This window comes from Ammospiza caudacuta, chromosome 13 (assembly GCF_027887145.1).
Source record: "Ammospiza caudacuta isolate bAmmCau1 chromosome 13, bAmmCau1.pri, whole genome shotgun sequence".
Taxonomy (NCBI): domain Eukaryota; kingdom Metazoa; phylum Chordata; class Aves; order Passeriformes; family Passerellidae; genus Ammospiza; species Ammospiza caudacuta.
Window position 1 is genome coordinate 21,306,914 of NC_080605.1, and position 25,191 is coordinate 21,332,104.

The following is a 25,191-nucleotide window of genomic DNA, read 5'->3' on the forward strand; positions in this document are numbered from 1 at the left end:
AGCCTGACCCTTTCCCTGTGCCAGCTCCTCATCCCAGCCATGCCCCAGGGCTCCCCCAACACCCCACAAGGCAGGTTCCTCATGGAAGGAGTGCCCGTGCCAGTGCCTGGCATCCTGTGCCAACCTGTGCCAACCTGTGCCATCCTGTGCCATCCTGTACTCCTGCCCTGATTCCTGCTCGAGTGTCCCCAGGTGACCCTAGTGCCAAGGTCATCCTGTCCCTGCGTGTGCTGCCCCACACGTGGCACATGGGCTCCATGGGGCAGGAGCCAGGCTGGGGCTGAGCCCCGTACCAGGGCCACCCTCCAGGCCCACCCTGCTCCTCTGGGGGTCTCGTGTCCCTCGGAGCACTGCTCTGTGCCCACGCCGGCACTGCCCCTGCCACACACCCGCAATGCACGGCTGTGCCCTGTGCCCAGCTGTGTGCCCTGAACCCTGCCCTGTGCACCCGGCTAACCCGGTGCAACCCTGCCCTGCTCCCAGCCTGCAGCCTGGGCGGGCCGAGCTGTGCTGGGCCGTGCCGTGCTGGGCCGTGCCACACCGTGCTGGGCCGTGCTGGGCCGTGCCACACCGTGCTGGGCCGTGCCACACCGTGCTAGGCTGTGCTGGGCTGTGCCACACCGTGCTGGGCTGTGCTGTACCGTACCATGCCATGCCAAGCCATGCCATCGGTACCGAGCTGTTCTATACTATTCTGAGCTATACTGTGCCATGGCACTGCGCTCTGATGTGCCCTGCCGAGCCATGCTGAGCCGAGCTGTGCCATTCTGAGCCATACCACACCGTACCACGCCACACTCTGCTCCTCCACCCCATTCTGTGCCAAGCTGTGCCAAACAATACCGAGCGGTGTCACACCGTACCGAGCCGTGCTGTAACGTTCCGCTCCACACCCTGCCACACCGTGCCGTGCCAGACCGTACCGAGCTCACCGCGCCGCGCCGTGCCGTGCCCCGCCGTACCGCACCGTTACTGTACGGACCGTCCCGAACCGCCCGGTGCCCCCGGCGAGCCGCAGCCCCTCCCGGCGGGCGCCTGCGGCGGGGCCGGTGCCGGTGCCGGTTCCGGTGCGGGGGGCGTGGTCTCTCTCACCGCCCCGCCCCTCCCTCGGTGGCCCCGCCCCCGCCGATCCCAGCGGCGCGGACGGGCTCGGTGTGGGCGTGGCCCGGTGGGGCGTGGCCCGGCGTGGCCCCGCCCCGTCTCCCCGCCCGGCGCGCCCCGCCCGCGCTCGGCGGTGCGGGATGGGGCGATGGCGCGGGCGGGCGCGGGGCCGCCGCGGGAGCTGTCCCTGGAGGAGGTGCTGAAGTGCTACGAGCAGCCGCTGAACGAGGAGCAGGCCTGGGCGCTCTGCTTCCAGGGCTGCCGCGCCGCCGCCGCCGCCCCCGTGGCCCCCGCGCCGCTCCGCACCGCCGACATCCGCCTCCGCGCCGACGGCTCCCTCCGCCTGCCCGCCCCGCCGCACGGTGAGGGCCGCCGCCGCCGGGGGGGGCGGGAGCGGGCGGCGCCCGCGCGGAGGGGGACGGGACGGCACCGCCTAGCGGGGCTTGCCGGGGTTTACCGGGGCTTACCGGGGTTTACCGGGGTTTACCGGGGCTTACGGGCAGCGGGACTTGCTGGGGCTTACCGGGGGCACCGGGGCTTACGGGCGGCGAGAGCGGGGCACCCGGGTTTGGCGGCGCTGGGAATTATCGGCACGGCGGAACGCCGGGGTTTACCAAGGTTTAGCGGTGCTTACCGGCACCGACGCCCGGCACACCGGGACGTACTGGCACTGGGGCTTAGCGGAGCTTACCGACGCTGGGAGCGGGGCACCGGGGCTTACCGGCACCGAAAGCGAGGCACCGGGAGCGGGGCACCGGAGATTACCGGCACTGGGATCCGGCACCGGGGCTTTCCTGCTCCGGAGCTTAGCGGCACAAGGAACGGGGAAGGAGGACTTACCGGCACGGGGCCACCAGGGTTTACCGGCACCAGGGCCAAGCAGCACCGGGATCCGCCATATCGGCACTTACCGGCCCCGGGGCTCGCTGCTGCAAGGAGCGAGGCGCTGGGATTTACCCGCACCGGTGTTTGCTGGCACCGGGAGCAGCCCACGGTGCTTACCGGCACCGGGATTTCTCGGCACCGGGACTCGGGGCAGCAGGACTTACCAGCACAAAGAGCGGGGACCGGGGACTTACCGGCACCGGGATTTACCGGCACCGGCAGGGGGTGCTGCACCGGCGCCGGGGACGCGGAGGCACCGGGGGTATCGGCAGCGGGGGGGCACCTGCAGAGGCCCCGGCGGGGAAGAGCGGTACCGGAGCGGCGGATGGGCAGGAGTGGCACCGGAGAGGGGTCAGGCATCGAGGCACCGGCCGCAGGGAGCAGCGCAGGGGGGCACCGGAGAGGCCGTGAATACAGGGAAAAGGGAAAAGGGCCGGTCCCGGCACCGGGGAGCAGGACGGTGGCACCGGCAGGGATGGGGGTGAGCCCCCGGTCCCGGCAAGGGGACTGACAGCAGCACTGCCGGTACCGGTGCAAGAGTACCCCGGGGGAGGGGGCGGGCACTGCTATCAGACTGGTGTGGCACTGCCCCGGCACTGGCACCAACAAGGGCGCTGGCACTGTGTGACCCAGGGAGGCTGGAGCCAGGTGTGGGTGTTGGCGTGGCCCTGGCACCCACCGTGGGGCTGCAGGACACACGGCAAGGACAGATGGACGGACACGTGGACACCCCCACGGCACATCCACGGGCACCGCAGGGACCTTGTCCCCATTCCGGGCCCCGGGAGCGGCACGGGGACAGCCCCATCCCCACCTTTGCCCTCCCGCAGGTGGCTGCGCCGCCAGGTGTGGCTGTGGCGGTTCCGGGTGGCACCGGGCCGGCTGCCAGCAGTGACACCGGGTGGCCACGGGAGCACCGGGAGCACGGGCAGCGCCTGCACCCCGCGGGGATGGCTCCTGGTGCCGTGGGGTGGCCGCGTGGCCTCGCCCACACCGGGCACGGACACTGCGGGGTCACCGTGTGCCCTCGGTGCCGGGGGCTGGGCAGACACCGGGGTGCATCAGGTGGCTCCGTGCCCAGGACAGGGACACGCACAGGCAGGGCACGTGCCCGTGGCACGGCGTGGCCACACCGGCTGCACTGGTCCTACGTGGGGATGGCCCACGCCCTGCCCTGAGCCACCGCAGGGCTGGAGCCGGTGTCACCTGCCAGTGTCACCTGCCAGTGCCACCTGCCAGTGCCACTGTGCCACTTTGTGCTCTTGTGCCAACCTGAGCCACCTCCCCAGGGATGAAGCAGTGAAGCCTTCACAGTGAAGCCTGAGGCTGGGAGGGCTCCGGGTGCCCCTGGGTGCCACTGCAGGCATGGCACCAGCCTGGCACATGGCTTTGCAGCTCTGCCAGGGCACAGGGCTGGATCGGGGCTGGGTGAGCCAGCAGCACCCCCTGGAACCGCTCCAGCCCCCCATCCTATGGGAATCCCCCCTCAGCTGTGTCCCAGTGACGGGCAGGAGCTGCTGGGACTCCCTGGGTGGCATCCCAGGGGCTGGTACTGCAGTGGGAGCCGGGCACAGTCCAGGACATGGTTTTTCATGGGTTTGTTTGTGGTACCATGGCAGGGCACCACTCGTGCTGCCTTTCCTGTCCATTCCTGGCTCGCCCACGGCTGGCACACGACTGGCACATCCTGGTGGCTGCCGCATCGATCAGCTCAATGCAGAGCTAATGATGAAGGAGGCAGAGCCGGGAGCCCTGGGGACACTGCAGAGGCCACTTGTGCTCCTTTCCCTGCGGCTGCCAGGAGGGCTCAAGCTGCCCACATCGTGTCCTGGGCTCCCTGTGTGTGCCATGCTCCAGCTGTGTCTGCCAGTCCCCACATGCCATGCCTGTGCTGCTGGTGCCCACACTCCTGCTGCCCACACTGCCAGCGCCCACATCCCACAGGGGGGCACATGCACACAGAGCTCTCAGCTCCCGCCAGCCCTCGCCGTGAGGGGTACGTGGGAGCCTGTGCCCCCTCGATGTGCCCTTTGGGAGGCCGTGCCAGCCTGTCAATAGCAGGGCTCAGTGTGCGGTGCCCACTGTCCCTTGGAGCCGTGCCCTGGGACCAGGACGGCACAGGATGAGCCAGGGAAGGGAGGAGGAGCAGGGCGGTGCGAGCAGCTCAGGGTGGGGCGGGTGGGTACCACATGCCGGGGTGGTGCGGGGTGGGATGCTCAGCACGGGGCCGTGCGGTGACTCTGCCCTCCTCCCCAGACGTGCCCGCGCTGCTGACGCCCTCTGCCGAAGCCCAGGTACGTGGGGGCCGGTGACCCGCCCCGTGTGCCATCCCGGCCCGGGGTGAGCTGGGCACGGCCAGGGCCCGGCCTGCCCTCCTCACCCGGGGCTCGCGGCTCGGGGACGGGACCCAGCACCGAGGAGGGGCCGGGACAGCTGTGCCAGCGCGCCTGCTGTCCCCGCCGGTGCTGTCCCCGCCGGTGCTGTCCCCGCAGATGGTGCAGTCGCTGGGCTTTGCCGTGTACCGGGCGCTGGACTGGGGGCTGGACGAGAACGAGGAGCGGGAGCTGAGCCCGCGCCTGGAGCAGCTCATCGACCTGATGACCAACAGCGACTCCGAGGACAGCGGCTGCGCCACGGCCGACGAGGGCTATGGGGGGCAGGAGGAGGAGGAGGAGGGCGCCGAGGGGCAGCCCCGCTCCGTGCGCACCTTCGGGCAGGCCATGCGCTGCTGCGCCGCCCGCCTGGCCGACTCCGCGGGCGCCCCGGCGCATTACCAGGCCGTGTGCCGAGCCCTCTTCGCCGAGACCGTGGAGCTCATGGCCTTCCTCGCCAAGATCCGCGACGCCAAGGAGGTGAGCCTGGTGCCCGCTGGCACCGCGGCCCTGCCCAGGAAACCGCCTGCAGTGACAAAGGGCTGGCGAGGCTGCAGTGCCCCCTCTGCCCATCCAGCCAGGGCTGCCGCTGTTCGGCCGTGCAGCCTCTCCCAGCCTCTCCCGCCGTGCTGGCTGCAATCAGGAGTCGGGGTGCGCCTCGGTGTTGCGCCCCATGGCACAGCCCTGGCTGGACCTTCAGCGCCACCGGCACAAGGTGACAGCGTCTTGTGCCTCAACAGCTGCTGCAGAAGCTGAAGGAGGATGAGGAAGAGGAGGAGCGGCCGGCGGCGGAGCTGGGCAACCTGCGCAACACAGACTGGGTAGGGCAGTGTGGCTGGGCACGGGGCCGTGCTGGGCACGGGGCTGTGTTGGGCACAGGGGGGTGCTGACCCTATGTCGGTGTGTCCCGGGGGGTGCTGACCCCCTGTCCGTGTGTCCTGACCCTGCGTCCGTGCGTCCCAGGCCCGGCTGTGGGTGCAGCTGATGCGGGAGCTGCGGCACGGTGTGAAGCTGAAGAAGGTGCAGGAGAAGCAGTTCAACCCTCTGCCCACCGAGTACCAGCTCACGCCCTTCGAGATGCTCATGCAGGACATCCGTGCCCGCAACTACAAACTCCGCAAGGTCATGGTGAGTGTGGCCACCATGCCAGCCCCTCACCCTCCATCCTGCCCCTCTCCAGCCCGGCGCTGACCCCCTGCCCTCCCCAGGTGGATGGAGACATCCCCCCCCGCGTGAAGAAAGATGCCCACGAGCTCATCCTGGACTTCATCCGCTCCCGGCCCCCCCTGAAGCAGGTGAGTGCCAGCACCGGGCCACCTCCCTGGCATGACAGTGTTGGGGGCTCCCATGGGTGCCATCCCTGAGGCACAGCCACACCTGAGGTCCCATCTGCGCATGGCACAGGCCTCAGAGCGGCGGCTGCGGCCGCTGCCCCAGAAGCAGAGGACGCTCCATGAGAAGATCCTGGAGGAGATCAGGCAGGAGCGGAAGCTGCGGCCCGTGGAGCAGAAAGGTACCAGTGTCTCCTGCCCGCTGTGCTGTGCCACCCGTGTGCCATCCCCACTGCGCTGAGCCCATCTCTCCGCAGGGTACAGCTCCCTGCCCTGCATCCCCCACGCCTGCGCCGGCCGCCTGAGCTCCAGCTCCTGCCTCGAGCTGTCCCTGTGCCCGGCCAGCGCCGTCCCTGCCCGCCCGCGGCCGCGCGTCCTGCTCAAGGCACCCACCCTGGCCGAGATGGAGGAGATGAACCTCTCTGAGGCAAGGGAGAACTGCAGAAGTGGGCACACACGGGGGGTGCCGGGGTGCCCTTGGTGACACGGTGCCCATGGTCCTGCAGGACGAGGACTCTCCAGCCACGGAGGTGCCGCTGAAGCGGGATCGCTCCTTCTCGGAGCAGGACCTGGCACAGCTGCAGAGCCAGCTGGGGGGGGACCAGGCTGTGCCCCGGGAGCCAGAGCCGCTGCAGCCCGAGCCCCGGCCCCGCTCAGGTACTGCCGGGGGTCCCCGTGTCCCTGTCTCCAGGGGTCGGTGCCATGCCTGGCAGCGGTGGTGGCACCGGGCATCTCCAGGGGTCGGTGCCATGCCTGGCAGCGGTGGTGGCACCGGGCATCTCCAGGGGTCGGTGCCATGCCTGGCAGCGGTGGTGGCACCGGGCAACACGTCCTTGACACAGCCTCACTGTCCCTCCTGCAGGCTCTGTCCCTGCCAGCTGCCACTCGCTGCCAGATGGCCCAGCCAGGCCCCGAGCTGCCCTTGGAGCTGTGGAGGAGAGGCCAGAGGATGGATCCAGCGCTGCCCCTGCCAGCAGCTCCAAGCACCTCTGGCTGGTGGGTTCTGGGGACACCAGCAGGCAGCACTGGGGCTGGGGACACCAGGCAGGCATGACCGTGGGCACAGGGCAGCCTGGCACGAGGACACATGGTGGCTGGGGGGTCCTTGTGCCAGAGATACTCTGCCTGTGTCAAGGATGCTCTGCCCAGGGATGGGAGTGCTCTGGACTGTGCCCTGTGCCACAGTGCAGTGTGACACCCCACCCTGTCCCACAGGAGTTCAGCCACCCTGTGGAGAGCTTGGCCCTGACTGTGGAGGAGATGATCAACGTGCGCAGGGTGCTGGTCAAGGCTGAGATGGAGAAGTTCCTGCAGAGCAAGGAGCTGTACAGCAGCCTGCGGAGGGGGAAGGTGGGAATGGGGATGGGGGCTGGAGGGATTGGGGGTCATGCATCCCCACCCACCCCCAGCTCACCCTGCCCTGCCCACAGGTCTGCTGCTGCTGCAGGGCCAAGTTTCCTCTCTTCTCCTGGCCCACGTCGTGTTTCTTCTGCAAGCGGTGAGCGCTGAACTGTGCCATGCTGTGCCAAACTGTGCCATGCCGTGCCGTGTCACGGGGCTGGGAGGGCAGCAGCAGGGTCCCCACGATGGGCCCTCTCACCCACCTCTCTCTGTGTCCCCAGGTCTGTCTGTAGCTCCTGCAGTCTAAAGGTAAGGGACGGGCTCTGGGCAGTGCCACTGTGTCCCTGTCCCGCCCCTCACCCTGTCCCTGTCCTGCCCCATCTTCTGCCTGTTCCTGCCCCGTCCCACTGCACTCCTGTCCCGCCTTGCCACTGTACCTATCTCTGAGCCATCCCCACCCCTCTGTGCCCTTATCCCTGTCGCTGTCCCGTCCCGCCCTGGCTCCCGCGTCCCGCAGATGAAGATGCCTTCCAAGAAGCTGGCTCACATCCCCGTCTACGCGCTGGGCTTCGAGAGCCTGCCGGGCTCGCTGCTGCCCAAGGCGCCGCCGCTGCGCCGGAGGGAGCCCTTCCAGTGAGTCCCCGAGCCTTCCTCCCCATCCCTCCTCTTTCTCCTCCTCGTGCCGCTCCTCCTGCGGAGGCTGACGGGTGCCCTGTGCCGCAGCTCGCTCTCGGGGCCGTGCTGGCGCCGGGTGGAGGAGGAATTCCCGCACATCTACGCCCAGGGCTCGGTCCTGCGCGACGTCTGCTCGGACTGCGCCGGCTTCGTGACGGACGTGGTGAGCTCCAGCCGCCGCAGCGTGGCCGTGCTCCACGCCAGCGCCGCGAACCGGCGCCACGCCAAGGCGCGCTCCCTCTACAGCGACGCGTGGCTCCCGTGAAGGGAGCGAGGGCCGGGAGCCCCGGTGACGGCGGCCGCGGGGGTGCCGGTCACCCCGGCCGGCAGAGCCCCCCGATGTACATATATACATAGGATGGATACACACAGCTTCTATATTTATATACGTTATGGACCAAGGGGCCAAAGGAGCCGCTCCCGCTGTCCCTGCCACGCCCTCGTGTCCCCGCCGCCAGCCCCGAGGGGACGGATCCTGCCGTGGGACACCCGCAGCCCTCGGGAGGACGGATCCTGCTGCGGGGCGGCTCCTGGGGGATGGATCCTGCCGTGGGACACCCGCAGCCCCCGCGTTCCTTCCCCGCTTCTGTGCCAAGCCCTGGCTGTGCCGGGGTGCCCGGTGCCCTGGGCTGGCATGGCTGTTCTGTACGTCCCCTCCATAATAAACCCGCTGGGCTGCCCTGGGGCCGCGTGGCTGCTCCTGAGTGCGCGGGGGAGCGGGGTAAGGGTGCTGCGGGCCGTGGGGGGATCGGGGATCGGGGCGCTCCGTTTCAGCGTGCGCATCTCTCACCGCCATCCCTCTTCTCCCCGGGCTGGGCCCACCCGTGACCCCGCACGGCACCGCGGGAACACCGCGCTCTCCACTCCCGAGCGCTCCCAGCCGCGGGCCCAGCCCAGCCTGTGCGCCGGTACCCACCCGTGCCCCGGTTCCCGTGTTCCGGTTCCCGTGTCCCCGTTGCCCGCCCCGGGACACATTTCACGCCCGGAGCGCCACGGAGGTCGCGGTGCGCAGGGGGCGTGGCCTGCTTATCATCAGCCAATGGCTGCGCGCGGTGTGAGTGGGCGGGCCCGGCGCGGGGCGGGCGCGCAGGCGCAGTGCGGGCGCAGGCGCGCAGCGGGCGGGGGCGATGTCGCGCCGGGCCCTGAGGCGGCTGCGGGGGGAGCAGCGGGGCCAGGAGGGGCCGGGGCTGGGCGAGCTCGGCCTCGGCACCGACCCCGGCCCGGAGCGCGCCCGGGAAGGGGGACCGCCGCCAGCCCCCGGGAACCGGCCCCGCGGGCCGCCCCGCGCCGCCGTCAGCAACCGCTTCGAGCTGGTGAGGGGGGGCAAAGCCCGGGAGCCCGGGGTACAGCGGGTGGGGACAGCTGGGGGGACAGGGACGGGGATGGCGGGGACTCGGGGGACAGTGGCTGAGGGGATAACTGGGGGACAGTGACTGGGGGTGACAGCTGGGTGCGCAGTCGGCGACATTGCTGGGGACACTTAGCTGGGGACAGCTGAGGTGCCAGTCACTGGGGGTGGCTGGACTGACACTGACCTGGGGGCAGAGGCTGACGGGCTTTGGGGGTCACTGGGGGGAACAGGGGGGCAGTGGCTGAGGGGGGCTCACAGTGGGGGTGGCAGGGGTGACAGTGGTTTGGGGTCAGTGGTTGGGGTGGCAGTGATGGGTCTGGGTGGGGGGCAGCAACTGGGGCTAAACTGGGAGGAAACAGGAGAGAGGCCTGGGAGGGCTGGATTTGGATGCTGTCAGAGCTGGACTGGTGAAAATGTTTTTAGGAACATCCCTGCCGCCTTCCCAGCACTGCAGGACCCCAGTGCTGGATGTCAGATGGGCCCTGCTGGGTCCTTGGGGTGACAGAGCCCCATCCTGCTCTCCAGACACCTCCTCCAGCCCCAGCCATTCCCTGTCCCTCCCGGAGGCCTGGCTGTGTGAGCATGGGCCACGCTGGGTTTGGAAGCTCTCCCAGGGCAGAGCAGAGTCTGTGGTGTGAGGGGACAGACACACCATGGGGGTCCTGTGCTCCCCTCCACATGTGTGGCACTGTCCTGGCAGCCCCTGGGTGACATGCTGGACATGAGGGGTGTCCAGACCTCCATCTGCGTGCAGGAGGAGCGCTGGAGCAGGTCCCTGGGGAGTTCTGTCCCTGCAGCTCGTCCCTGTGTTTGCAGATCCCAGCTGAGGAGTCGGAGGATGAGGCGGCGGCCGGAGAGGAGCGGCTGAGCGAGCAGGACCCGGCAGGAGGGAGCCCCCAGGGCAGCAGGGACAGGAGCCAGGACAGGGCTGTGACACCTTCGGAGACACACGGGGATGGAGAGAGAGGGGGCCAGGAGGCTGGGCAGCCAGACAGAACGGTAACTGCTGCCAGGGACTCAGCCCTGGGGAGGGTGGGCACGCTGGTGCTGGGGGCTGGGTTTGTATGGGGACCCAGAGGGGTTCTCCAGCTGCAGAGAGGGAGGAGGCACCCCGGGAAGGTTGTGCCGTGTCCGTGTTGTGCTGTGTCCACGTGAGCACTGAGGTCAGCCACGGAGGAGTGGTCTCAGGAGGTATTTGTTTTGGAGCAGGGGATGTGAGGAATTCAGGCAGTGTCAGCTGGATGCTGAACCTCTTCTTGCCTGTAGTGATTTTTTGTCATTGGATATCAGGATTCCTCCTGTGGTCTGTATCAGCCCAGAAATGTCTCCTTGCAGGATTCTGTAAGGAAAGGGGCATTTAATTAACAATTTCCCATGGCAAGGCCTGCCCAGATCTCACCAGAGAAGAGGCTTGGGGGAGCAAAGGGACTTGGCCCCTGGTCTCACTTGTTTGCTGTGCATTTGGGGGTTGTGTCCCTGGTTTGGGTGGCAGGGGAGCAAAGTCCACTCTCTGTGTGCATTCCAGCTGTGCCAGTGGCCTCTGGCAGCCCAGGGGCTGTGGGTGCTCTGGGCAGTGTGTCCCTGTGAGAGCAGTGGCTCCAGGGGTCCTGACCTGGTGAGTTGGCTGTGCCACACACCTGTGGCTGCTCCCAGAGCTCCAGGTAGGACATGGCAGCCCTGGGCAGGCAGCTGCTGCTCCTGGGTAGAGCCAGGACAGGGCTGGGAGCAGCCTGGTCTAGTGGAAGGTGTCCCTGCTTCCTCAGGGGATAGGAACTGGGTAAACTTTGAGGTCACTTCCACCCCAAAGCATTCCATGATGCTGTGGTCCCTTGCTGAGTTACCTGCTAGACCCTGCAAATGTGCTTGCCAGCTGTGCCAGGCAGATTAGGGAATGCCCCCAGCATCCTGAGCTGGAGCAGCTGCATCTGTAGGGAGAGGAACTCTGGCACTGGGACTTTTGTCAGGTGTTGGTTTCTGTGGAAGCGGGAGTGAAATTGGGAACTGTCCTGCACCCTGGAAAAACAGAAATAGGGCTTATCTTGAGGACTGAGAGAGGCTGAAGCATTTCCTCCACACCTGGCACAGCTAAACTTGTTTCTCTCCTGATTTCATAGCCTCAAATATTGATGTGAAAGTCAGCTGAGGTTTAACCCTTTGTGAATCTTTGGTGCTTTCCTCCATTTCCTCCATGTGTCTTGATTTCCACCTGCTAACAAACACTAAAGGGTGAATTTTGGTTTCATTTAAGGACCCTCAGTGTGCTGATCCCTGTGGGAAATGCTCTTCTTCCCCTGAAGCTGGCACCCCTGGGAATGCTGACAGCTCTTCCCTTTGTCTTTGCAGCTGGCAACGAGTAACAAGCCACGGAAGAAAAAAAAGAAAAGGAAAACCAAGAAAAATTCAGCAGGAGAGACTGTGGTATGTCTGTGTGTGTGCTCTGAGTCAGGGGCCTGGCTGGTTCCTCCAGTGGAGCTGGCACACTGGGAATTCTGAGGGGACTGTAGGAGAGAGTCAAGGCAAAAATATCAGTTTCAAAATTTAAAGGTAAAGAAGCCTCTTTAGGATCGTGGAATCTGGAATGGCTTAGATTGGAAGGGACCTTAAAGCTCATCTCATTCCATCCTCCTCCATGGGTAGGGAGACCAGTGCTGGGGACCCCAGAGCTGGAAATAGCAGAAGGATTAAAGTCATTGATCTCCTTCATTCAGTAGGAGTGAGGTTCAGGTGGGAGCTGCTTTTCTGGTGAGGTTTGAGTCTGAACTGTGCACAGAATTACAGAATCCTCAAGGTTGGAAAAGACCTCCCAGATGGTGGAGTCCAACCTCCCTGTTCAGTCCAGGGAGAGTCTTTGGTCAGCATCCTGAGCCACTGGACTCTGGAGTGAAGGGCTAAGCCATGACAGCAGGGATGCTGATCCCTCCTCCCTGGGAATGCCACTCAGGGGTGAGTTTCTGGGGTGGAGAACCCTCTTGGAGAGCCTGTTTCCTTTCCCAATCCAGCAATACTGAGCAGCAGGGGACATGTGCCAGCTGGAGGCTGGGGGGACACCCAGACCCAGGCAGTGAGGGATAATAAATACAGCCTCTGTTCCAGCACTTCCATGCAGAGCACATTATCCCTTTCCTGTGTACACTCCACACACAGGGGCTAAATTTAGCTTGAAAAGGCAGCCTGGCAGTGCTGCTTGGGTGTCCTGAATGGAATTCTGTGTTCCACCCATGGACATCATGAGGAGGATGTGCAACAGGCACGTAAGAAATGTGTCACTTGTTGTTTGTTGGGGGAAAATGGAGGGAAATCAGGGTTCAAGTGTTGAATAACTGTTGGATGTGAGCAGCTGGATGGATTCCTAGGGTGGTTGGAAAATGGGGAATGGGAGACTTGGATTAAAGTAATGGGGGTGTTTGAGACCTTGTCATGAGGCTCACAGCAGTAACTTGGTGTTTCCATGGACAGTAGAGAGTGAAGGCTGGTTATTTAAATGTTTAAATGTCTTTGGACAAGGGCCTGGAGTGTCAGGACAAGGGGGAATGGCTTCTCACTATCAAAGGGCAGGGTTAGATGGGATATTGGAGGGAAATTCTTCCCTGTGAGGAGAGTGGTAGTGCCCAGAGCAGCTGTGGCTGCCCCTGGATCCCTGGCAGTGCCCAAGGCCAGGCTGGACAGGGCTGGGAGCACCTGGGACAGTGGAAGGTGTCCCTGCCATGGGACATGGAACATGATGAGCTTTAAGGTCCCTTCCAACCTAAACCTCTCTGGGTTCTCTGAGGAGCCACAGCCCCTGACCCAGGGAGGCAGCTGGGTGTGATGTGTGCTGGGTGGCCTGCAGGCTGCTGTGACTCAGCCTGTGACAGAGGCCTTGGCTTTGCCTTTCTGAAGGAAGACAACGACCTGGAGGACATCGAGAGCCTTCTGGAGAGGATCGAGGATCCCCGGCTGGCCCCGCAGAGCCAGGGCGGGATCAGCACCGACAGCCGGCCCCTGCTCTACGTGGAGCACAGGTACTGCTGCCTCCCTCCTGCTCTGAGGGACAGCTGTGGGGCACAGGTACTGCTGCCTCCTTCCTGGTGTGAGGGACAGCTGTGGGCACAGGTACTGCTGCCTCCCTCCTGGTGTGAGGGACAGCTGTGGGCACAGGTACTGCTGCCTCCCTCCTGGTGTGAGGGACAGCTGTGGGGCACAGGTACTGCTCTGAGGGACAACTGTGAGCACAGGTACTGCTCTGAGGGACAGCTGTGAGCACAGGTACTGCTCTGAGGGACAGCTGTGGGCACAGGTACTGCTGCCTCCCTCCCTCCCAGCCCTGCCTGCTCTGAGGGACAGCTTCTCCCTGAGGAACAGAGCTGGGACCCTCCCAGTGTGACCAGGCCAGGAGCTCCACACCGTGATTGAAAGGGTTGGGATGGTTGTGCACATCTCTGCTCCTCTGGGAGCTATGTTTGGTTCTGATGGGGATTCCCTGCTGCCAGGCCTGCTTGCAGTGGTGGCAGGACCAGGTTAGTCTCCAGAGGGACCTTCCAGCCTCAGAACCTCTGCAGAGGTGCCAGTAGCCCTGGTGTGTAGAGCTTGCCATGGGATTGATTCACTTGTGCTCCCGAGCCCTGGCTGCTCCCAGGAACATCCCAGCCAAGGCTCCAGCTGCCCTGGAGAGGGCAGCAGCAGAAATCCCCAGCTCTGCAGCAGGGCAGGAAGGAAGCCTGTCCATGGAGCAGGGCTTTCCCTACCAGTTCTGGCAGTTTCAGTCTCCTTTCTCCATGCTGTGTATGATCAGTGGGGAGTGTGTGACAGTTTGGGGGTTTTCCAGAGACACTCTGGGGTGCTGGGTGTTGATGGAGAGACTTGAGTGTGGCACTGTTAAACTGATGGAGCTTTTCTTTCTTCTTTCCGCCTTCTCAGAAACTTGAATCCAGAGAATGAGTTGAAGAGATACTTTGGGGCTCGTGCTGTGCTCGGGGACCAGAGGTTAGTCCAGAATTTGGTGTTAAACCCTTTCCAAATCTGGGGAGGTGTGTCTCTCCTGCCCTTGGCAGGGCTCATGGAATCCCCAGTGCCACACCTGGGCAGGTAATCCCAGGCTCAGGGTGTGTTACTCATTTAATAGTTGCTTATTGGGGCAGAGGAATATTTTCAGTGATATGTGCAAGGTGGGGAAAGACTTCTCCAGGCTTTTACTGGCATTTGCTTTTTCTTTTGCTCCTGTCCCCTCTCATTTATTTCCAAACCACCCTTCAAAGTCCTTTCACTCAAGTTCACAGAGTGCAGGCACATAGTTTTTGTGTGTTTCTCCACCATTCATTCCTTGTTGCAGTTCCAGAGCCTGTGGTCAGAAAGTGAATCCTGAATAGTTTCAGCATCTCATGCCCCTTGTATCCAGGGGCCCTGGGAGCCTGTTGCCCCCTGGGTGTGATGTCTCTGTGTTTATCCACTGCTCGTGCTCACTGTCATCCACAAAATCGCTTGGAAAACCAAGAATGGTCTGAGCTGAAGGAGGGAGAGACTCTGTGGAGGAGCATTTGGTGCTTGAGGAGGAAACTGCAGTTCCTTGGGATTATCCTGTGCAGGGCCAGGAGTTGGATTTAATAATCTGTGTGGGTCTTTTCCACCTCAGGATAGTCTGTGATCCCTTTCTGAGGAGGTGTGGCTCCCTCAGAGTAGCCTTGATCCACAATTGCTCCTCAGCCACTAAATTGTGCATTTTTGAGTACAGCTTAAACTAATCCAGTGGACATTCGAAGGCCCTGCTGGGAAGAGAGATGAGTCAGAGGGATGTGGGGCTCTCCTCATTGGACCTGGGAAGCTGCACAGAGGCAGCTGAGGGTTTGGCAGGGATAAGAGCAGGGAGAGGAGCTCTGGAAGTGGAGCTGCTGCAGGCACTGGCTGGCCTGGATGGTGCACACACGGCAAAGCCTGAGCGCAGGTGTGTGCTGTGTCTTGGAGGCAAACGTTGAGCTCTGGGCACAGCTCTGTGTAACTCTCTGTGGGGATGAAATAGGACCTCATTTTTCCCTTTAACATGGTTTCACTCTCCTGCTGTCAGTGCAGAGGAGCTGTGAGCTGTGTGTTCCCTCCCCAGGCCCAGGCAGAGGCAGCGGCAGTACGTGCGCAGCATGTGGCTCACAGCTCCCAAGAACACCTGGCCACGCTACAGCAAGACAGGTGAGGCCTTGGGGCTGCCTGCTGCCCTCTTTGGGGCTGCCTGCTGCCCTCCTTGGGGCTGCCTGCTGCCCCTTTAGCCCCTGGCCCCATGGGTGCTGCTCAGGGCATGCAATGTAAAAGAGGGACCTGCTCCTCAGCTGGTGGAATACACCTCCTGCCTCAACAGAGAGCTCTGTGGAGTTGTACCTTATGATTGGGTTTATTTCCCCTTCTTTTGGAGGTAGCAGGGCGTGGGTGCTTCCATCTTAGCAGCAGAATTGTTGAATGATGAGGAGTGTCCCTGGGGAGAGTGAGCAGCCTGGGCTTTTTGGGTGGGTTTGAGATTTGGACTCATGGGGAGGGGGAAAAGAGTGGAATTCTCTGGGAGTTTCCAAAACCACGTGTGTCTGTGGACCCAGTGATGGTGTGAGAGAGCAGAGGAGGGTCTCTGGGGTAGCCAGGTGTCCCCTGCTCCCTGCAGGTATCAGCATGCAGCTGCTGGACACGCGGAGGGGGGTGCAGCACTTCACCTTCGAGCACCACCGTGAGTACCAGCAGGTGCAGTTCAAGTTCCTGGACGCCGTGGAGTCCATGGACCCCAACAACATCGTGGTACGTTGCCTCGGTCCTGCTCTTCCCTCCTGTGCTCCTGCAGCCCCTTTCCCTGGGAGGCTGGGCTGCTGCAATCCAGTGGAATCCTTTGGGTTGGAAAGGCTCTGAGGCAGCTGTTCCCCCAGCACTGCCAGGGCCACTCCAGCCCTTGTCCCCAGGTGCCACATCTACACAGCTTTTAAACTCCTCCAGGGCTGGGGGATTCATCCCTGCACTGGGCAGCCTGGGAGCAGGGCTGGACACTTCTGGGGAGGGAATTGTTCCAGATATTCAACCTGAATCTCCTCTGCCACAGCTTGAAGCTGTTTCCTCTTGTCCTGTCCCTGTTCCCTGGGAGCAGAGCCCAAACCCCCCTGGCTGTCCCCTCCTGTCAGGAGCTGTGCAGAGCCAGAAGGTTCCCCTGAGCCTCCTTTTCTCCCGGCTGAGCCCCCCCAGCTCCCTCTGCTGTTTCTGCTGCTCCAGACCCTTTTCCAGCTCCATTGCCCTTCCCTGGACATGCTCCATCCCCCTGATGTTTGTGTTGGGGTGAGGGGCCCAGAACTGACGCCAGGGCTGGAAGTGCCCCAGCAGTGCCAGCACAGGGGATGGGCAGTGCCCTGGTGCTGTGGCCACACCTGGCTGACACAGGCCAGGTGCCCACCTGGCATCCTGTCCATCCACTGTCTCCTGCACCCCAGGTCCTTTCCCAGCCACTTCTCCCCCAGCCTGTTTCATTCATGGGGTTGGTGTGACCCACAAGCAGGACCCAGCATGCCACCATGTTGTCCTTCATCCCTGTGGCCTCATCCCTTGATCCATCCTGTCCAGATCTCTCTGCAGAGCCTTGGATTATTTATTTCCAGGCTTGTTTGGGCTGTTAGGACTTGTTTGGAGAGCAGAGCCCTGCGTCCCTCTGTGTGGGGTGAGGCAGCACTGAGTGCTGAGCTGGCCTGTCACCTGGTTAAGCAGTGACCTCCTTGGTGCAGAGGAGGTCTGGTGGCAGAGCCTTGGTGGCTGTGCCAAGCATGTGCCAGGTCACCTTCTGAGAGAGGAGCCCACAGGAACTGTCCCTTTGGCTGCAAGGGGGGGAACAAAGTCCCCTTGTCTCAGCTCCTAGCTGGGAAAGGAGGAATATTGTATAAACCCATGGTGAACTGGCAATCCAAACTAACAGCTGTGCTATTTATAAACTCCTGCAAGGATGAAAAATGTGTCTTTTCTTGGTATTTCAGCAAAACAGCCTTTTGTGTGGGGAGTCCTTCATGCGTGTCCGAGCTCATTAAGCTGTATGGTAACATTTATAGTTTGGAGTGATAAGCAACAGCAAAATTGCTCTGCACCCAACTAAACCATAACTGAGGGATGTTTCTCTGAAAGGTCTGGCCACATGAGCTGGGATACATGCCCTGGAGATGTTCTTTAAAGAGCCCATTGTCTGCTAAATAAAGTTTACTTCCTTCTGCTTTCCCACCCTCGGCTCAGGGCCGTGGGGCTCTCTCCAGTTCAGCAGTTCTGCCTGGATTGAGGGATTTGGATTAAGTGAGCCAAAGTAATTCCTGTGCAGCAGTGAGTGTCCCAAGGACAGCTCAAGCTCAGTCCCTCACACAGGAGAGGCTTTCCATGGTGTTTTAATCTGGATGCTCTGACCCTCTTAGGGGGTCGGGCTATAATTGAGGACATTTGTACAGCTTGAAGTCTTCCTCTTTTCTGCCAAGGGTAAGATCTAACAGATGGATTTGGCAGTTCCAGACAGTTTGTCCATGGTCACCACAGTCCTGGCATAGCTGGAGCCCAGCTCAGCCTTGCTGCTGTGGTTTCAGCACATAAAACATCACTTCTGGGGAGCTTTTTGTTCAGTGAGTGATTTTTCTGCACTTGCTGGTAGGTTCAAAGGTCACCCTTGGTGACCTTTTCTTGGCTTTTTCCCATCACAGAGCTCCATGTCCCCCCAAAAGTGGACTGGGAAGGAGCTTAAGAGTTTTGCCCCTTAAGGAAGAGGTTAAGCATCAGGCAAGTGGCTCCAGGCTGGGCTGGGCCAGCCTGGAACATCCAGTCTTTGTGCTGTTGGTGGTCCCACTGGTCCCCACCCTGCAGATGGAAACTTTTGGAGCTTTGGAACCTTTATTTTTTCAGTTTTAGGAGGAAAAAAATCCCCAAACTAAACTGTGAGAAGATTTGTAGCTTCAGTATTTTTTACTGAACTGAGGTTTTAGGTACTTGAGAAAAGCTTATTTATAATATAATTAGTGAATTGAGAGAGTTTTTAGATTAAACTTCTCTTCTGAAGCCCGGAAGTAGATATTTATTTATTTTTTATTATTATTATTATTATTATTATTATTATTATTATTATTATCCATTACTACTGCTGATTCCTGGATTTGTAATAGATGTGTCCAAATGTCCTCTCAATTTCCAGAGAATGCAAAACCTGAACAAATGCTCAGAACTGTTAAGGGATAGATGAAAAACCCCAAACCTGTAACAGTGCCTGCATCTCGTTGTCTCCTTTCCAAGGAAGTGGAGGAGCTGGGAGACCTCTGGAGGAGGACAGAGAAGATGAGCAAAGGCCTGGCATGGGCTCTGCTGGAGAAGCTGGGAGGGAGCTGCCCAGGGGAGGCTGCCTTTGAGGGCTCCCATCCTGCACGTGGTGGGGACAGAGCTCCCTGTGCCCTTCCAGCTCGGGGTGGATGTGGCAGGGTGGGATTAGGGAGCTCTTGGCATTGTGTGTCACAGCTGGCTGCTGGCAGGTCCCTGGGTCAGTGACCAAATCCCTGCTAGTGACACAGTGTTTGCCATGCTCTTGTGCAGCTGCTGCTCCAGATGAACCCCTACCACGTGGACTCCCTGCTGCAGCTCAGCGACGTGTGCCGCATGCAGGAGGACCAGGAGATGGCCCGGGATCTCATAGGTAAGCGTCAGGTGAGGAGCAGAAGTGTCTTTGTGCCCGGCTGGGCTGGGAACGAGCTGATTTCCTCTCTTTGGGGTTAAAGGGAGTGCTGGGCAGTGCTGTGCTGGGCTGATGTCCTGTCCTGTCCCTGACACTGCCCTTGCTGTCCCCAGAGCGGGCACTGTACAGCCTGGAGTGCGCCTTCCACCCCGTGTTCAGCCTCACCAGCGGCACCTGCAGGCTGGACTACCGGCGCCCAGAGAACAGGTGAGCAGGGCTGGCTGGGCACCAGGGGGGCTCAGCTGGAGCCCCTTTGGCCACAGCCACCCTGATCCACACTGCTGCTCATCCAGGGACACCCCTGAGAGTCCCTGTCTGCTGGCGGCTCCTGGGATGGTGCTGGAGCACAGGCAGCTCGTGCATGGAAGCTTCTGCACAAAGCATCCCTTTTCCCAAGGGATTCCCTGCTGCAGCAGGAACTGTCCCTCCCTGTCATACCCTCCTCATGCCATTAGTACCCCTCAGCCCAAAATGGTCACAGAAATCCTTGCTGTGTGTCTCCAGCCATCACCCCCAGCACTCACACTCCTCCCAGCCTGGATCTTTATGTAACTCCAGCTCTGCAGCTGCTGGGAAAGGTGACTTTATTCTGGGAATTTTCCAGTCAGCTGACCCAAGCCATCTCTCCCAAACTGCTGTACCTGGAGGGTGCTCACATTTCTGCCCCTCTGGCTGACACACTTTGTGCCATCAGTGACCTGTATCACCAGTTCAGGTGTTGGGCCTCCCCACTCTGTGTCCCTGTCCCCACACCCCTGGGACAGGGCAGGATGTGGTCTTGGGGGATTTACTTGCGTTGGCCTCAGTCTCCAGAGCAGGTTGTGAGTTTTCTGTCCCCATTCTTGCACAAAAAGAAAACAAAAACAAGAGGTGGGAGCATGGGGGGGTCTGTGGCACTCCATGCCACACCACAGTGTGATGCTTGGGGATGTGGAGCTCTTGATGACTGTGTCCCCTATTTTGAGTGGCACAAAATACTTCTTTCCACATCTGGCCTATAAGTCCTGCTGCTGTTCCCATGCAGGGCTTTCTTCCTGGCTCTCTTCAAGCACCTGATGTTCCTGGAGAAGAGGGGCTGTCCCCGCACAGCCCTGGAGTTCTGCAAGCTCATCCTGAGGTGGGTGCCTCCACCGAGGGTGGAGTGTCTGGGTTTGGGGGGGACAGTCACCCCAGACAGGTTCTGCTGCTCCTGGGCTTGGTATGGGCTCATTCCCCGCCTTAGAGCTGCATGGATCTGTGCTGGGATGTGCTGGTGCCCGTGGAGAGGTGATGGGTGAGGAGGGGCCCTGGCTGGCCCGTGACTGCCAGACTGAGTTTGGAGGCTCAGCACAGCAAAGTGTGGCAGTGCTTTCAGCCCACTCAGTTTGTGGCCACTGATTGTCCTCCTGGTTGGTGGCAGGGGACTGTCCCCTCTATAGGGACACGGAGCACCACTCTGTCATCCTGCTGGCCGTGCAGGATGTGTTCCTGTTCTCTCCACTTGCTGAGTCACTGGATGTCACTGGGAGAGGCTGTTTGGCTCAGAAATCAGGGCAGCTCTCTCAGCTGTTGTGACACTGAGCTTGTTCTCTCCCCCTGCTCCCAAGCCTTGATCCTGAGGATGACCCTCTCTGTGTGCTGCTGCTGATTGACTTCCTGTCCCTGCGGGCCCGGGAATACTCCTTCCTGACCCGCCTCTTCCAGGAGTGGGAGGTGAGTGGCCAGCAGGTGAGGGCATGGCTGCCTGGGCTGCTTCCCCCCAGGTGAGCCCTTTGCAGGGATCTCACAGCCCAGCTGCCAGCCCAGCAGCACTGGAATGATCCATAAAGGCTGGGCTGCTGGTTCCTGTAACCCTTGGGTCCTGCAGATAATTGTGAGAGCTCAGAATTGCTCACTCAGCTGTGGGGGCACGGAGCCAGCGGCTGGGAGCTCACTTAGCCCCAGCAGGCAGAGCCCCAGCCCCGCACAGCCAGCTCTGCTGTCAGCATCACTTCTCGGTCCCTCTGTGTCCCTGATCCTGCAGAGTCACCGGAATCTGTCCCAGCTGCCCAATTTTGCCTTCTCGGTGCCACTGGCCTATTTCCTCCTGAGCCAGCAGGAAGAGCGCCCGGAGCTGGAGCGGGGCCAGGCCCGGGAGCGAGCGGCCCGGCTCATCCAGCTCGCGCTCATCATGTTCCCAAGCGGTGAGTCTGTCCCTTCTGGTGAGGCCATCCTGGGCAGGGCTTTGTCACTGTCCTCCTGGGACAGCCGGGCCGAATTCCCGGCAGGCAGGGCTGCATTCCCGGCAGGAATTTGCCAGGGGCCTTTGGGGAGGCAGCCCTGAGTCACAGCAGAAGCATCGGGCAGAACGCCTGTGCCCAGTGGGGTGGGGAGAGGGCAGCTCTGGGCTCCTCACCCCAGCACAGACACCGAGGGGCTGGAGCCTGTCTGGGAAAGGCAACTGCAGAAGGAGCAGCTGAGACAGCTGGGGGCTCAGCCTGGAGAAAAGGAGGCTCAGGGGGTCCTGGCCCTTCACAACCCCCTGACAGGGGGGCAGCCAGGGGGGTCAGGCTCTGCTCCCAGGGAACAGGGACAGAAAAAGAGGGAACAGCCTCAGTTTGGTATTTGGAACAATTCCTTCCCCAGAAGTGTTGTCCAGCCCTGGCACAGCTGCCCAGGGCAGTGGTGGAGTCTCCAGTCCTGCAGGGACTGTGGACATGGCACCCAAGGACATGGGTTTGGGGTGGTCTTGGCAGCGCTGTGGGAATACACTGGTTCAGTGATCTTGGAGGCTTTTCCAGCCTCTCAGTTCTGTGGTTCCATGATTCTGCCCACCCTCCCCAGAGCAGCTGATGCTCCTCCATCAGAGTGGTCAGGGGTGAGCAGGCTGGGGGAGGGTGAGAGCTGGAATGTTGGAGCAGGGAGATGTCTCACCTCCCCAGGGCTGCCCGGAGCAAGGACAAGCCAGTCTCCTTGGCTCTCCCTCCGAGGCACAGCTCTGTTTGGGATGTGCTCTCCCCATGGGTGCCCATCACTCTCCCTTTCATCCCGTGGGTGCTGCTGTCCATGAAAGGAGCACACAGCCCTCAGGCCCAGGGGAGGGTGTGTGCAGCAGGAAGAACCAGCTCTCCAACAGAGATTCAGTTTGTGGGGGCTGGAAACATCTTTTAGGCTGTTTGTTGGGGTGACTGAAATAATGCCCTTGAGAGCACAGGGACCAGCAGTGTCCTCACCCCCTCCTTGTGTCCTTGTTGGTGCTCCAGAGGGTGACCCCACCCCACACTGCCCTCACCAGCAGGTCCAGACGAGTTCTCTGCCTTTGTGTTGCAGTTCTGATGCCGCTGTTGGATCACTGCAGCGTGCAGCCCGACGCCAGGGTCGCCTCCCACCCCTTCTTTGGGCTGAATGCCCAGATCAGGTAAGGCCTGGAGATGTTCTCAGCGAGGGGAAGGGATCGATTTTGCCGGCGGCGGGGATCTTGCATGCTCAGACAGCTAATGCAGAGCTTGTTTGGGTTCCCTGAGCAGGCTCATTTGGTAATGCCTCATTTGATAATCCTTTTGATAATGGATTTCCATAATGGCCTCTGGATGGGGCTGACAGACCCACCTCAGCTCAAGGTGGACGGGTCAGGAGTTCAGCCCAGAGCCTGTTGGTGTGTGCAGGGAGGGAGGTGACGCGTGTGTCCTCCCAGGGCAGGCTGTCTCCAACCAGTCTGCCTTCCTGGACACGTGGTCTCCCTCAGCGTGCGAAGGCTCTCCCTCAGGCCAGGGCAGCGTTCCCTCATTTCATGGCTCTGCTTAGCCTAAAAATAGATGGAGGCAGAAGTTCTGGTGGAGGTGGCTGGCAGTGTCCAGGCGGGAGCCTGCCTCTGATGTTCCCACGCCAAAGGGCAGCACAGAGCTGAGCCCTGGCCATCCCGTGAGGAGCAGGAGGAGGAGGAGGGTGCCGTGAGTAACAGCCCTGTCCCACAGCCAGTCGCCCGCCCTGAACCAGCTGACGTCCCTGTACGTGGGCAGGACGCACGCCCTGTGGAAGGACCCGGCTGTCATGGCCTGGCTGGAGCCCCACGTCCACGAGGTTCTGCGCATGGTGGACGCCCGGAACGCGCTGGTGCAGGAGGCTGAGCACAAGTGAGCGCAGAGGGTGCAGGGTTCCTGTGCCAGGGACAGAGGGGGACAGAGGGTCTGTCCTGGGCAGCAGCAGTTCCCTGTCTGGGACAGGGCTCGGAGCCCCACAGCTGCTGCTCTGATGCCAAGGTCACAGCATGGGGCCAGGAAGGCAGTGGTTCCTTCCATGCTTTTCACAAATGGGAATGTAGAGCTGAACCTGCACTGCATGTCCTGCACTGCCTTCCCCAGGCTTGGCTGTCACCTGTACCCTGCAAACATCCTGGAGAGGGTGGAGGGGTGGCCTGGAAGGGCAGGGATGGTCACACAGGGCAGGTGAGAGCTTAGGAACAGTGCTGAGAAACAGGAGAGAGCTGTCAGGTGTCCTAAACCAAGGTCAATCTGCTCATTCCTGAGCTCTCTGCTCTTTCTCCAGAGCTCAGCAGCTCCCAGCCCCTTTGGCTCGCTCTAAGCCAGCTCCATCCAATATGGCCTTGTCCCCCAGAGCCAGGGAAGCTGCTGACACTGCGCCTGGAGCAGCAGAAATGGGAATGTGCCTGCTTAGCTCACTGCTCTGTCCCTCCCTGTCTCAGGAGGAAGATCCGGTACCAGAGCGCTCCCAGGAACATCTACCGGCACATCATCCTCTCGGAGATGAAGGAGGCCACGGCAGCCCTGCCCCTGGTGAGGGCCTGATGGGCCACAGGGGCTGTGGTGGCACCTGTGTCCCTGCTGGGCCCATCCTAACCCCTGTCACTCACAGCTTCTGTGGGTGCCCATGTTTGCTGCTGCTGGATGCAGCCTTCATTGCTTCATTTCTCCTTCATTCCTTCATTTCTCCTTCGTCCGTCCTTTCTCCTCTCCCTGCAGGAGGTGACCTCCCAGCCAGTGATGGGGTTCGACCCCCTCCCTCCTCTGGATTCCATTGTTTCCTACACCCGCCCAGAAAGGTACCACCTCCTGCTCTGGCACAGCCAGCCGTGTTCCCTGCATGCCCTCAGCCCCAGGCCAGTCTGGGCATTCAGGGCTGGCATCTCCTCCATGGCAGAGGAAGAGCTGTGGTGCTCCAGGCAGGCAGAGCTACAGGCTGGACTGGTCCTGCTGCTTCCCATGGTGGTCACCACTGGCCATTGCCAGCCATAGGGCAAAAGCCAGGGAAAACCTAGGTCGTGGCTGACTGGGAGGGTTGGGGGTAAATAGAAATTTAAATACAGCCAGTCCTGGTGTTGGGGTGGGGCCATGTGTGTGTTCCACACCAATCCACTCAGAGTAGAGCTGGTAGGATCATGGAATCCTGGAATGGTTTGGGTTCAAAAGACCTTCAAGCTCATCTCATTCACCCCCTGCTATGGGCAGGGACACTTTCCAGTAGACCAGGCTGCTCCAAGGCCCTTCCAGCCTGGCCTTGGTTGTGCTCTTAGTGACTGGTTTGCTCAGAGTTGCTTCTCAGAGTTGCCTGAATTCAGAATCCCATTGGAACTCCCCAGTTCCCTCCCTCAGGGCTGGTTCCAGCACCACCCACATCCCAGTGAGGAGTCACAAACTGGGCTGTACCTTCACCATGGTGCCACTTGTGTCTTCCAGGATGAGCCATCCCTCCAATGAAAGCACTTTATCCCTCTTCTTCCGCTCGCTGTTGCCAAATTTTAACTTGCAGGTGAGTGCAGGCTGGGATTTGGGTGCAGCATTCCCCCATGGTGTTCCTGCTCCAGGAGCCACTGCTGGCAGCAGCCTGCTGCTGGTTTGGCCCTGCGCTGTCCCTGTCCCTGTCCCTGCCACCACCGTGCTGCTCTCGCAGGGGGACGTGCGGCACGACGGGGACGACGAGGCCGGGGCGGCGCAGGACCTCAACCAGGGGGTGAACCGGCTGATGGCGGCCATGCGGGACATGCTGGCCAACATCCAGTTCCAGGAGCCGCCCCGCGAGGACAATCCCGAGGGCGACGGCGACTGGGACTGAGCCGGGCTGTCCCTGCCTGCCCAGGGCCTCTCTGTCCCCCCCCTTTGTGTCGCACTCCAATAAAGTCACAGAAACGGACTGGCCGTGGCAATGGGCTCTTCTGGGGAGGGGGCTGCACCCATGGTGTGGTCTCCATCCAGGGAGGGGGGCTGACAGCCGTGGGCCTTGTCCAGGGCCCCACTCAACAGGGGACAAGGTCTGTCTCAGCATGTCCGAGCTAATCAACAGCAGCTGTCCCTTGTCCCCATGGCAGCTTAGTCCCCTTCTGGCCTCCTCTACACACAATTTCCATCCCATTCCCCTCCCTGTTCTCCTGCCTCTTGTCCTTAATTCCCAGAGGGCTTTTACTGCCCTCTTCTTCAGCTCCTTTGTGCTTCCTGTGGCCTGGAGCTTCCTTCCCTCTGCAAAATACTCTGCACCCTCACTACACTG

General features: G+C 61.6%; 2 protein-coding genes across 2 annotated transcripts; both read left to right on the top strand.

Moving 5' to 3' along the window:
- The first annotated feature begins 1,249 nt into the window (after positions 1–1,249).
- Positions 1,250–8,278, top strand: SPIRE2 (spire type actin nucleation factor 2). Its single transcript, XM_058813668.1, has 15 exons — positions 1,250–1,463; positions 4,243–4,280; positions 4,479–4,838; positions 5,099–5,179; positions 5,322–5,486; positions 5,567–5,653; positions 5,763–5,871; positions 5,947–6,116; positions 6,196–6,346; positions 6,552–6,685; positions 6,905–7,039; positions 7,120–7,187; positions 7,312–7,339; positions 7,548–7,663; positions 7,754–8,278. Exons 1-15 carry the CDS (start codon positions 1,250–1,252, stop codon positions 7,968–7,970), a joined length of 2,073 nt encoding a protein of 690 aa, XP_058669651.1. The 3' UTR covers positions 7,971–8,278.
- Positions 8,279–8,832: 554 nt separating this feature from the next.
- TCF25 (transcription factor 25) lies at positions 8,833–24,831 on the top strand. Its single transcript, XM_058813537.1, has 18 exons — positions 8,833–9,018; positions 9,873–10,055; positions 11,400–11,474; positions 12,936–13,057; positions 13,953–14,018; positions 15,130–15,212; positions 15,673–15,803; positions 18,594–18,693; positions 18,846–18,939; positions 19,757–19,849; positions 20,319–20,424; positions 20,735–20,894; positions 22,021–22,108; positions 22,665–22,823; positions 23,393–23,483; positions 23,670–23,749; positions 24,384–24,456; positions 24,598–24,831. Exons 1-18 carry the CDS (start codon positions 8,833–8,835, stop codon positions 24,757–24,759), a joined length of 2,052 nt encoding a protein of 683 aa, XP_058669520.1. The 3' UTR covers positions 24,760–24,831.
- The last annotated feature ends 360 nt before the right edge of the window (positions 24,832–25,191 follow it).

Coding starts and splice junctions, on each gene's coding strand:
- SPIRE2 (XM_058813668.1), top strand. CDS start 1,250: ATGGCGCGGGCGGGCGCGGGGCCGCCGCGGGAGCTGTCCCTGGAGGAG. Junction 6,347..6,551: donor CGAGCCCCGGCCCCGCTCAG/GTACTGCCGGGG, acceptor TCCCTCCTGCAG/GCTCTGTCCCTGCCAGCTGC. Junction 7,664..7,753: donor CGCCGGAGGGAGCCCTTCCA/GTGAGTCCCCGA, acceptor CCTGTGCCGCAG/CTCGCTCTCGGGGCCGTGCT.
- TCF25 (XM_058813537.1), top strand. CDS start 8,833: ATGTCGCGCCGGGCCCTGAGGCGGCTGCGGGGGGAGCAGCGGGGCCAG. Junction 15,804..18,593: donor TGGACCCCAACAACATCGTG/GTACGTTGCCTC, acceptor GCTCTTGTGCAG/CTGCTGCTCCAGATGAACCC. Junction 19,850..20,318: donor TTCTGCAAGCTCATCCTGAG/GTGGGTGCCTCC, acceptor CCTGCTCCCAAG/CCTTGATCCTGAGGATGACC.